General features: G+C 46.6%; 1 protein-coding gene across 1 annotated transcript in view; it reads right to left on the reverse strand.

Annotated features, from left to right (window-relative positions):
- Napb (NSF attachment protein beta) overlaps window positions 1–13,121 on the reverse strand; it is a 44,152-nt gene that overhangs the window by 16,878 nt on the left and 14,153 nt on the right. The window contains exons 2-5 of the mRNA XM_051144794.1: window positions 7,167–7,246; window positions 2,929–3,045; window positions 1,106–1,152; window positions 895–972 (exon numbers count right to left, since the gene is read on the reverse strand). Coding sequence (XP_051000751.1) covers window positions 895–972; window positions 1,106–1,152; window positions 2,929–3,045; window positions 7,167–7,246 — 322 coding nt within the window. The remainder of the gene's footprint in view (window positions 1–894; window positions 973–1,105; window positions 1,153–2,928; window positions 3,046–7,166; window positions 7,247–13,121) is intronic.

Genomic DNA, 13,121 nt, shown 5'->3' on the forward strand with positions numbered 1-13,121 from the left:
AGAGAAGACAAGGATGGCTCATAAGATGTAAGAGCCTCAAAGTCAGGGAGTGTGACAAGCTAGCTCTCTCTCTCGTGTGTGTGTGTGTGTGTGTGTGTGTAAAATATATATAACTTTTTATTTTGAGACAGTGCTTTGTTAGGCAGCCATACTGGCATCCTACATGCAGACAAAACACCCATACATATAAAAACGAATCTTTAAAAAAAAAAAAAACAAACCAAAAACTCAAAGCAGTGGATACAGACTGACTCACTAGCATCAAGGCTCACTGTGGCTGCTCTACTCCTTGAGAGTCTGAGACGAGGGGATGAGGAAGCAAATGTGGGAGACCAACTGGGGGCTCTGGCACTAATCACATGAAACTGGGGACAAGGAACTGAGAAAGGCTGAGACACAGGAGTAGTGAGAACAGTACCCAAAGAAACTCTTCACCAGCTGGGTGGCACTAGAGAAAGCACAGGGACACCTGCTGACCAGAGTGGGGTGTGGGAGATCGGGGTGGCAAGTGAAAAGAGAATCCAGTCTAAGACCCGCTGGCTCAGAGATAATGAAGAAAAGCTGGCAAGCAGGCCAGATGAGAGCAGCGACATTGAGTGAGCGATGCTGACTGAGGGCGCAGGGTTTGCCTTCAGCTTCTCCAGAGCCTTAGAGAACTTCACAAGCAGGTGGGAAGTCTTCTCACCACTCTGACACCCACAGGTGAGCTAAGTAAATCTCAGGCGCTCCAGCAAAAAGCCACTTTACTCAGCTAACCAAGTGGAGGCAGTTTCCTCCAGGGCTCCTGTAATGATTCTGGACCCCTCAAGTCAGCTGAGAAAGGGGAGGAGAGGATTCCTAAGAGGCCACATGTCCACCTTCTGCACCAAGCTCATGGGCATGGTCAGTGCTCACCTTCTCAATGTCCACAAGCTCAGTCTCATAGATCTCAGCAATGGTGATGTGATGCTTGGCTGCGATTGTAAACCTTCCCTAGGGGAGAAAACAGAGTTGTACGCCTGTTTTACCTATGCAAACACCATCTGTTAGGGAACAGGAAGAAATACAACTGTCAAGCAGCTCCAGGCCTCCACCCCACAGCCACTCAAGCAATGCAAGGTCTTACCATGTCTGTGTAAATGTCGATGGCTGCGTTTAAGCAGTTGATAGCCTCTGAAGCGTGGGCATTTAAGAAAAACAACGAGAAGTCCATTCAGTGAAAGAGGGTTCAGCTGAGCCTGATCCCTGGCTGCTACTGGTGGTAAGGAGGTACAGTTTGGGGTGGAGGGCGGGCAGGCTGGTTAGGAGGAGCGGACACAATCATGCAGGGTCCAGATTCATTAGTGTGGCATCATTCCCAGCAGCTGCACCAGTATTTAAAGCAGTGTGGCTGCAGTAACGCTGGTTCCGCAACTCTCGGCGGGTCCGCCCTGAGGCAGAGTGTACTAACAAATGAAACAAGACCACAGGGATTGCCACCAACATTGATAAATCACACTTGCACTATGCAAGGTAAATGCAGTCTTCATTAATATTATGCATATCTATATTAATTTTGGAAAATATCACTTCTTCACGAGATAAAGACCATTTCAGCAGTCTCTACTCTTCAGGCGGCCAACATCTAAAGCACTTTAAAATGCTCGCTCACCTCCTAAGCCAAATGTAGAAATGTGTATGCGGCTCAAAGTGTAACTTTTGGTAGACTAACATTAAGAAAATGGGATTGGTATTCCATGTAACAAAGGGAAACTTTACAACGCCAATGCCAAACGATGTCTGCTTCCTATAACCGAGAGCCAGGAAGTTTCCTTCCACACAACGGAATGGCTGGCAGTGCCAAGCTTGCTTTCAGTTTGAAAGAGGGAGCAAGGAGGCAAAGCCTAATGGAGGAAACAGAAATATGACCAGAACAGCAAACATGGGAAGTGAGTTCTCCCTAAGTGCCTTCACCTTACAGATTACAGGAAGACAGGCAGAGCACGTCTGTCTCACCACTCAGGAACACGCAGCCTTCCTGCGGCAGCACTTTCTTTTCCAGTGTTTTAGATGTGTTTCCACAGGCACAAACGTTTTTTATCAGAAATTGTAGCCTTACCATTCAGCTCCTTAATTTAATTAGCAAGTGAGCATTTAACAGGTCAACAAACAATCTATTAAGGTACAGAATGTCACTCCGTATAGCCCAGGCTGGACTGCAACTCCCAAGGGCTGGGACCACAGGTGTACATCACCACAACCAGCCCCAAGCCAGCACCTGGGATGCCTGTGTGGTCCTCTCCACACGAAGGCACCGTGATCTACCGCGCTGCCTGTTCAACTCATACCTGCTACACTCAGATTAATCTTTATACAAAAAAGCTTGAAGTTTAAATTTGTGTGTTAAACAAATAGACTACAAAAGATAAGAAGACTCAAAGACTCCTATGTGTATGGAATTTTATTACCCTTAATACTTCTCCAAAAAGAAGTAACATTTGCAAAATTTAACTAATTTAAAGTCCAATATTCTTTCTTCAAAAAGAGAATGCTTTGAAAACAGTGAAAAGTAGTACAGTGTGGTTAAAACACCTTTTACCTGCCTGGCAAAGTGAAACACCCCCAGGAGGACAGGAACAGCAAGACTTCCTTCTTAGTTCAAGAATATATTCCATGAAGCTGAGATAAGGCGCCCGTAATCTCACACTTGGGAAGCAGAGATGGGAGAGGGCAGAGCTGCGAGTCTGAGGCCAGCTTTAGCTATATGGTAAAAACTAAAAACAAAAAATCCCCCCCAAAAAACTGTCTCAAATATCCCTTAACCCCTCCAAGTTGATGTGCTGATGATTAAAGAGTTGACATTATTAAATACACCAAAATTTCTTTTTTAAAATCCCACAATGCAAGAATTCTTAGCACAGGCCTTGGCGTGGCACACCGGCCAGTCACAGAGCTGCCTGGTGGCCTTACCTTGAGGGTCCGCCTTCTTGTAAGCATTCCCAGCATCCACAAAGCTGGTAGCCGAGTCGTGTTTGCTCTGAAGCTGCATGTGGAGTTTGGCGGCTTGACAAAATGCATTTCCTGCAGCTGAAGAAGATACCACAGTTAAGGGTGAGGAACAGTTGCCCAAAGAAGAGTCCCACACAGAAGAGGTCCAGGTCTCTAAAGAGAAGGCCTGCAGCCAGAGACAAGTACAGCTGGGTGTTGTTCGCTCTTCCCTGACTGTCCTAGAGGGCCTGCCAAGCATCCCGGACACTGAGCCTCCTTTCTCTGGCCCCCACTCAACGACAGGTAGCAAGCAGTTAGGCTCTTGAGCTCTATCACACACCATAAGATCAGCCAACAAGGGGTGCCCCAGCCTCAAGGCAAAGCACTGAAGCCAAGGGAATTCATCTATTAATTTCTCAATCCCAGTACCCATAGTGTCACTGTGGAATCTGCTCCATGAGGAAAAACATGACTTAGAATAGCAAAGAGCCTTAGGGTTTAAAATACTTGCAGGGAAGTGGAGGTTTGCTAAGATAGGATCCTACATCCCCCGAAGCTGAGCTTACAGTCCTCTCCTGCCTCAGCCTCCCAAGACTCAGGACCACAGGCGTGCAATGCCGTGCCCAGGCCCATGTTCTGAATGCTAAGTCGCCAGATGGTGGAGTTATTTGGTTAGTTCTAGACGCTTCAAGAGGTGTGCCTAGATGAGGCCTGGGGACTAAGGCTTGTCAGGGCCACCTTCCTTTCCTTGCTCTTGTTTCCTGTCCACATAAGGTGAAGAAGCCCCTCTACCACCATCACCCCTCCACCCCCCATCCCCCACCTCTCCCACCCCTTCACCTCCCCCACCCTTCCACTGCCATGACATTCTGCCTATGCACATGGGGTCAAACAAGCCCTGACTGAGCCCTGAAGCCTCTGGCTAATGAGCCTCTCCCCCTTCACACCGTCCTGGGTGCTCTGCTCACAGTGAGGGGCAGTCCTAACAAGCACACAGCAGTGTGCTCTGCTAAACAGCCACTTGTTTTACATTTACTCTTAAGAAACAAAACATCCAATTCCGTGAAAGCTTTAGCTGTTGCCCTCATCTCAAATACCCTCTCTCTCCACAGGTATTAGCCTAATTCCTACATGGACTTATGATAATCACTCAAGGAAAGGAAGCCATGCAAACCCTGTCGCCTGCTGCAGTTCCATTCTTGTCCTGGGCCTCTGTTTTTGACACAAGAGCACACATAAAATTTAGAAAGCATTTACTACCAAGCACAACATGCGTGCTCCTGTGGTCTAATGCAGGTGTCCTCTACCCTTCATATTTGGAATCCAATACCCATTGGAATAAGATCGCCCACTGGGGCCTTTGAAGAAGTGGTCAATCCATGAGTGCTCCACACTTACGAGTGGAATTAGTACCCTTGTACAAGGTATTGAAAAGCCGCCTTGCTCCCTCTGTCATGTGGGATGAAGCAAGAAAACGCCATCGTGGAAGCCAAGAAGGGTCCTCACCAGATACAGAATCTGCTGGCACCTCAGATCTTTGACCCTTCGGCTTCTGAAGTTGTAAGCGATGTACTTCTGTATTTATAAATTACTCAGATAAAGGTATTTTGTTCTAGCAGCATAAAAAGACTAAAGGAAACGCCAACCAACGAGAACTGGCCTCAGGGTTAGAGCTGAATCAGAATGATCCCAGCTGGCAATCGGGAGCCACATCCGAGGTACAAGACTCTGAGAAGCGCCAAGGCCCAGCTGGCTGCAGACTTGACAGGCTCTGCTTGAAGCATGCAGTGGCCGGGACCTGCCATGAAGCGCCTGGGAGGGCCTGGCTCTGGAAGCACAGGTGCTGGCCATGTTCACGACCGCAGTCAACCCCCTCTCCTCAGCACACCCTGTGCTCCAACACAGCCCTTGCTTCTTTACAGCTCCACCACCATTTCACTTTCGATTGCATTCACCTTCCCCGAACCAATCAGGACCTCTCCTTTTCCTGCTGGGGGTACAGGACCTCTCCTTTTCCTGCTGGGGGCACAGCACAACAGCTGGCTCCTTAGGGCTACCTCCATCTTCAAGATGACAGTTGGCGCTGGTTTTACGTTTTCATGCCACCACTTTATCCCTTGGAACACACATTCCCGTCACGGCTAACAGCAGTGTCTTTAAAGGAGGATGGCCTCGGGGAAGTTTCCCAAGTTGTCAGGCTGAGTCTGAATAGTGGCTGAAAAGCATCAGCTTAATCATTATAAAAGAACTTTTAAAATTATAAAATGACAAAACGGTGTCACCACTGCTTTAGCTTCAGAGCCTTGTATTTATTCAATTAACAAATAATATATTGAATATCTACCACATCAGAGATACAATGTGGACCCTGGAGATGCAATCAGAATGCAAACACGTAAACACTCTGGCCGTCCAAGGTAGATGCTAGTGAGGGCCACCATATGACGATACATGCAAATATAAATACCTAAAACACCACGTAGCTTCCATGTTTTTGCTAGGTGCTAAGGTGGCAGTGGGGAAGATAGTGTTTCCAGGAAGGAAATTATTGTCTATGTGGGGTAGTCAAAAGAGAAGTGGCTGAGAAGATAACATTTGAGGATGAACTAGAAGAAAGCAGCAAGCAAGGGCAAAAGTGAGTAGACGGAGGTCAGAGCGCATGCCAAGGCTCTGGGGCAGGAGCCAGGGGTGTGAACAGAGGAGGTCAGTCAGAGAAAGGAAGAAGACAGTCCTGGAAGGTCAGTGTACAGACACAATTTATGACCTGCCTTATTGAGCCTCTTTCAGACTGACTGGGAGCTAGGCACGGGGGCACGTGCCTACTATCACAGCACCTGGGGGACTGGGGCAGGATGGCTAGGCACGGGGACACGTGCCTACTATCATAGCACCTGGGGACTGGGGCAGGATGGCTAGGCACGGGGACACGTGCCTACTATCACAGCACCTGGGGGACTGGGGCAGGATGATGCTCCAAGTACAAGATCTACCTGGGCTGACGAGTTCCAGGACAACCTGGGCAACGGTCAGCAGATATTGTTTCAAGACAAAACTGAGAAAGAGCAGAACATGAGGGCATTGGGGGGCTACCTGGAGACCACCACTCTGCAACAGACAGAGGCGGGTTACATGGAAGGCCTCCACAGGCGCATAGAGGACAGGGGCCTTTCCAAGTGAATTTCCAGGGATCTGACCTTCGGAAAAAGCAGGTAACACTCCCAGGTAAGATCAGTTTTCACCTGTGATTATAGGACTTGAATAGAAAAGATGGGCTGCTGGGAGGAATTCTGCTTGTACTCCAGTAAAATACAATGTGGGCATAAGTGCTTTTAAAACCCTTCCATCTCCCTTTTAACTAAAGTGCTACTGCAAACTAAGCTGATAAATGAACTTCAGAGGCAGATGCAGCCTTTCAGATCCACCCAGCTCAAAAGCATCTTCTCCTTTGAAACAACAAAATGCCTGCCTTCAAGGCAATAGGAAACACAGCTAGTGAGAGGCAGGAGCCACTCTGCATCTTACAACAGTTGTCTGCCAAGTGGGAGATGCACATTCTCTCTGGCCCAAGGCTGCCTCTCAGTTCACTTACATAAGGACACTGTCACCATCTGAGCTATAGAAGTCTCTTCACCCAGGGAAGAAGATGTCTTTTTCTCTCCAATTAGTATTAGCAAGGGCAATCCCCTCAGACAGGGGGAAGCAGGATCTGACTGACCTGCTCCCGGTGAGGGCTTACCTTAAAGAATGTGCTCACAACAGAGCAGAGCTCTCCCACTGTCACTCAGTTCTCAGTGGATTCAGAGCAGAGAATACTCTGACGTTCTTAACTCATCTAAGGCATTTTTATCTATCTACCTTGTTAGTTCTCAAGTTCGCAATGTCTTTTCCTATAATTATGGCACTGTTTTTACTGGAATACAATTCTAAGAAGCAAAAGATCACTACCTACCTTCCTAGTCTATGGCATTCTTGCTTTCAAGCCCCACAAGCCTACTGCACTGGATGGCTTACAGAAATGGAGGCGGATATTGTCCCAGTGCCCAACCTTGAAACCAGGTTAGTGCCTGAGATGAGGATCCTTTCAGCACCAGTGCCTGTCTCACTCTTTATTTTATTTTATTTTATTTTTGTCTCACTCTTTAAAGGGAATACACAGCCCTGTCTTTCTACAAAAGTTTTTAAAGCATTTGCCTGGTAAATAAACAGAAAGTTGTACGTACCACTCCAGTTCTTGGCCATCTTGAACATATTTGCAGCTCTGGTATACATTTCACAGGCCTCTTCTATTCTCGTGTTTCCTCTAAGAAAAATGTAAACACGAGGTTACGCTTCTGTTCTTGTTAATAACCATCCACACTCGCCCACACTGAAATATCAGTGAGAATATTTTATTTATTATGTAATTATTATTATATTATTATAACCCTGAAATACTTATTGAGATCTTCTGTGCATGAGATAAACTATAGACTCGTAGCAACTGTTCAAAACGACAGCTACTCGGTGGTGGTTTGAATAGGTATAGCCCACAGACTCATGTGTTTGAATGCTTGGCTCATGGGAATGGCGCTATTAGGAGGTGAGTCACTGCAGGGGTAGGACTTTGAGGTCTCCTATGTTCAAGCTCCACCCAGTGTGGCACACAGTCTCCTCCTGCTGCCTGCAGATGAAGATGTAGAACTCTCAGCTCCTCCAGCACCATGTCTGCCTGCACGCTGCCATGCTTCCCGCCATGATAAAGAACTAAGCCTCTGAAACTGTAAGCCAGCCCCAGTGAAATGTTTGCATTTATAAGTGCTGGCCTGGTCATAGGGATGCTGGTTATAAGGGATGCTGGTCTGGCAAAGGAAACCCAAACTAAGAGAGACTCTTCTTGATCCCAAATTCTAGCTGAGGAAGCTGAGAAATGCAGTGCTGGAGTTCCTGCCCTGGCCACACAGTAGATAAAAATGGCACCTAGACAAAGATCTGGTAAATCCAGAGTCTACAGCTCTAACTACAGTGTTCTATTTATAATTAATGCACATTTTTTTTTATTGTTTTCAATTTACATCCTGATCGTAGGACCCTCCCTCCTCTCCTCCCAGCCCCACCCTCCTTCCCACTTGCACATATCTCCTCCCCTCCATTCCCTCAGAAAAGGGGAGTCACTCCCTACCAATCCACCCCAGCATATCATGATTGAATGCATCTTCTTCCTCTGTGGCCTGGCGAGGCAGCTCCACCAGGGGGAAGTGATCAAAAATCAGGCAGCAGAGTCCATGTCAGAGACAGCCCCCACGCCCCTTACTAGGGGTCCCACATGAAGCCTGAGCTGCCCATCAGCTACATCTGTGCAGGGGGCCTAGGTCCAGTCTACGTCTAGTCCTTGATTGGTGCTTCAGTCTCCACACACCCCTCTGGGCCCTGGTTAGTTGGCTCTGTTTGCCTTTTTGTGGAGCTCCTGTCTGTCCAGGCCCTTCTATTCTCCCCTCCACTTTCCACAAGACTCCCTACACTTTGCCCAATATTTGGCTATGACTCTCAGCATCTGTTTCGATCTGGGGCTGGGAGGAACCTCTCAGAGGACAGCTATGCTAGTCTCTAATCTGCAAGCATAGCACTGGTCACAGTGGCAGGGGTAGGCTCTCTCCCAGGGGTGGACCTCAGGTTAGGCCAGGCACTGGCTGGATATTCACTCAGTCTCTGCTCTGTCTTTATCCTTGCACATCTTGCAGACAGGGCAAATTTAAAAAGCAAATGCAAGTATTAGGCTCAGTAGTTAAGAACACTTGTTTTTGAAGGAGACCTGGGTTCAGTTCCTATCATTTATATGGAGGCTCACAACCATCTGTGACTCTCGTAGCAGAAGGATCTGATATCTTCTTCTGACCCCCATGAGCAGCAGGCATGCATGTAGCAAAACACTCATACACATAAAAACAAATATATCTAAAACTTTTTTCTTAATGTAGTTTTCTATCAGGCTGGGTAAACAGATTTCTCTATATTATAATCTCAAAGATTATAGCCTGAAGGATGAACATATTTTATCTTGCCATTCTTTAAGAGTTTAGTACAACACCTAAAAGCCAGATGTAGTGGCTCAGGTAGTTCTGGAACATTCTTCACTAGGTAGCTAATTCTACTGATGGGTGGTTTGTTTTTGTTTTTTTCAAGACAGGGTTTGTCTGTGTACACTCTGTGCTCACTTTGTAGACCAGGCTGGCCTCGAACTCACAGAGATCACCTGCCTTTGCCTCCCAGGGTGTGTGACTGCACGTGGCTGAATAGTTTAATGTTTATTTTTAATTATAAAATTATTTTATGTGTATGAGTGTTTTGTTCACATGTATGTTTGTGCTGCACTTATATGCAAGAGCCCAGAGGGCACAGAAGGGGCACCAGAGCTCCTTGAACTGGAATACAGATGGTTCTGAGCCACCGCGTAGATTTGAGCCGGGTCCTTTGAAAGAGCAGCCAGTGCTCTTAACCACTGCATGATCTCTCCAGCCTCTAAAGCAGAGCTTTATGCTGTCAGCAATTTCCTCATACATAAAGCCAAATTCACCTTTGTTTATCTTTCAGTTTCTAAATTCAACTCGGCTTCTATTTAACACACGTCCTACCACTGTCTACCCTACCTGTCTACACTATAAACATGAAACCAGAGGAAAACCAAGGCCAGGAGACCCTGATTGTGTAGCACATACAATAGGGACCTCAGAGTGGAGTGTGGAAATGCGACTTGACAGCGAAGGAAGACAAAGGAAGGCAAGCACATGTCTGGGGAGCCTGAGTAAGTTATGATCAGTGAACTAGTACAGCTGAAGCAAGGGCTTGTGGGGTACAGCCACTCCCCCTTGCTCCTCTGCCAAGCAAGTACACATGTGGGCCCGCCCTACAGACTTCCACCATGTGCGGACTGTCACGGCTCACAGCAGATGCCAGTATCTTGACTTTGTAAGTTCTACTGTCCAGAATTGAGACATACACTCCTGTTCCTCCTGCTAAATTACTCAGCCTTAGGGTTGTTGTGATGTCACAGACCACACCTAAGACATCTGAAGCCAAGAGTGCCAGGGAAAAGCAGGAAGGGGTGTCACAGGCAAAGGGTGTGCTGTTTCATTTGGGTGGTTATTGTTAAGGTTTCACAGCTCTAACATGCAAGGAGTTTTAAAAATCAGTGAACACTTTAGACAGGTAAATTATCTGTTAGGTTAAATGTGTATCAGTAAAACTGCTACTCCTGGCTGCCAAATGAAGTGAGCTGGGCCATGTCACACAAGGAATAACAGGATGTCATCAAGCTGTTCCAAAAAGGAAGAGCCAAAGCAAGCAACCCTTTCAACCTCAGCCTTCAGGCCCCTACTTTAAAGGATTTGTTTTCCTTTATGTATATGAGTTTTTGTCTCCATTTTATGAATGTGCACTACTTGTGTGTCTGGTATCAGATCCCCTGAAACTGGAATTATAGATGTGTGCGAGCTGCCATGTAAGTGCTAGGAACTGAACCCAGGATCTCCGGAAGAACAGCCAGTGGTCTTAACCTCTGAGTCATCTCTCCAACTCATCTAAATTTCATTTTTCAAAACAATAAACTAATAGGCCTCTCTAGTAGAAAACTCTTTACATGAGAAGATTCTCACTTCTAGTCACAACTCCACAGATTTAACATGATCTAGCCTTTTCTTGTGTCTTGTTTTTCTGTCAAGTACCAGGAATCTTGAACTGTAATTACAGTGCAGTGCAGTCATTCTCACTAACTTTCTAAATAAAACCAGCTTAATTAAAATGTACCTTTCCTACTTTCAAAGAGAGATGTCAACAACAAAACTGCTGTACTGTGCTAAGTTCACACCAGACCGTGCCACATCAGGTCATTTTTTAAATCATTGTAATAACCAGAGAGGACACTGCTTTTATCTCACAGAAGAGACACTGGCTTCTGGAGGCTAGTGGTCCACAGGCTTGCCCTGGTCACTCAGTGCAGGCCAGTGGTGCAGCTGACTCCTGACTTCAGATTTCGAGGTCTCTGTGAGAAGGCTGAATCAGGAGGCACTTACCAGTCCCGAACAGAGTTACCCCCGAACACTCTCAACGCTATAGAAAGGGACTGGAGTGATGGCTCAGGGTTAAGAACACATACTGCTCTTGCAGAAGGCCTGAGTGTGGTTCCCAGCACCCGAACTGGGTGGCTCACAACAGTCTGTAACTCTAGATGCAGATCCTATCTCTGACTCATATGCACATACCATACACAGACAGAGCACACATAAAAATCAATCTTAAAAACAAACAGAAGGAGGAAGAAGAGGAGAAAGAGGAGGAGAAGAACAGGAGGCAGGATTGTAGCGTATGGGCTGTAGCCCAAAACTTGGAAGGTAGAGGTCATCCTCAGTGAGTTTCAGGCCAGACCGTGATACATGAGAACCTATCTCAAAACAAACAAGTGAACACATAGACAGTAAACCATATAAGGAAAATTCATCATCAAAAAACAAAACAAAACAACAACAAAAACCAGAATATAGGCTAGGGATCTAGCTCAGCTGGTAGCGAGTTTGCCTCTCATGCACAAAGCCCTGGGTTCGGTACACACACAACCACATAAACTGTACATGGAGGCCCATGCCTGTAACACCAGCACTTGGGAATCGTAGGTAGGAGGACCAAGTTCAAGGTTATTATCCACAACACAGTGAGTCTGAGGCTAGCCTGGGGTACATGAGCCTTTGTCCCCCAGTGGGGTGGGCACTTCAGGAAGTCATATAAAAACAAAAGGTAGCTGCTGATGGGGTAAAGATTATTATCTCTGGCAGTCCAAGTTCAATTTCCAAACCCATATAGAGATGGAACAACAGAATCCACAAACAAACATAGCTGTACAGCTGTTGGAAAATGTCTTTGAAAGTACTTCAATTGCTTACTTTATGTTCATGAACATTAAATATTACAGGTTTTAAAGATCAATACTCAGAATTTACATTAAAATAATTAAGCTGATGGCTCCCTGAGCTCCACAGGGAGCAGAATATTCTGGGAAACACAAAAGAGTTTGGAAAGAGTCTCTGCTTTGAGGTAACATGGTGTCAGCACACGGCACTTAAGTGGCATGAAGAAAGCTAAACTGACCTAAAGCCAGCATTCTTTGGTATCAGGGTTTTCTGACCTTGAACAAGGAAACACCTTCTCCACCCAGAAAGGAAACTGCAGCAGGCATAAGACCTGTTTCTACCTGGACGCCTGTCTGACGCCCCTTCATTTTGGAGGCAGGAGCTTCTTAGCCACTTACTGAGCAAACAGCTTCTGAGGTTAGTCAGTATGTGCAGACAACACTAAGGTCAGAGTGCTCACAAAACCTCACACTTTGGGGATGAAGACGCCTGTAACAGCAGCTCCAGACCCACTCTGTTCACTGTGGTAAAAGCCCCAAGGAACAGCAAACACTGTCAAAAGCCAATCAATCCCCAAATCTTCAGGAGTCCCAGTCTTTCCCCAGCCCAAACCATCACTGTTTGGAGCACAGAGCACACTGGCAACCATAATACATACTATTTTAACACTGTGGGTGGGAGGAGGGAGGTATCAGACTCGTGGGAATTAATGGCACACACATCATGAGATGTACCCGAAAAGAAAAGGTGACAACTGCAGAGGCAGAAATAAAGCTGCTTCTAAAATCACAAGATATTAGAGTAGAAATATCTCAAATGAAAGCTTCCATGCTAATTGCTGGGACCACGGTGAGGGGAGTGTGTGTGTGTGTGTGTGTGTGTGTGTGTGTGTGTGTGTGTGTGTGTGTGTGTGTGTGTGTAGTCTGTCACGTGTGTGTGTGTGTGTGTAGTCTGTCACGTGTGTGTGGGGGGGAGTCTGTCATGTGTGGGGGGGGGAGTTTGTCACGTGTGTGGGGGGGAGTCTGTCACGTGGGGGGGGTCTGTCACGTATGTGGGGGGGGGAGTCTGTCGCAAGGACAGTGCTTCTCTTCACCAGCAGCTTAGCCTGAGCTGCAGGAGAGGTCAGCACAGGTGCTGGCACACAGGCTACAATGACAACACTGGCTGCTGAGTGTGTGGATGAAAGAATCTGTCTACATCACTGTTTTGCTGCTGGTGGTGCAGGTTTTAGTGTTGTTTGGTTTGTTTTTGTTGTTTTGGGGGGGTTGCTACTGATGTTTGTTTTGACACAGGTCTTGC

This window comes from Acomys russatus, chromosome 4, assembly GCF_903995435.1.
Source record: "Acomys russatus chromosome 4, mAcoRus1.1, whole genome shotgun sequence".
NCBI classification, from domain to species: Eukaryota; Metazoa; Chordata; class Mammalia; order Rodentia; family Muridae; genus Acomys; species Acomys russatus.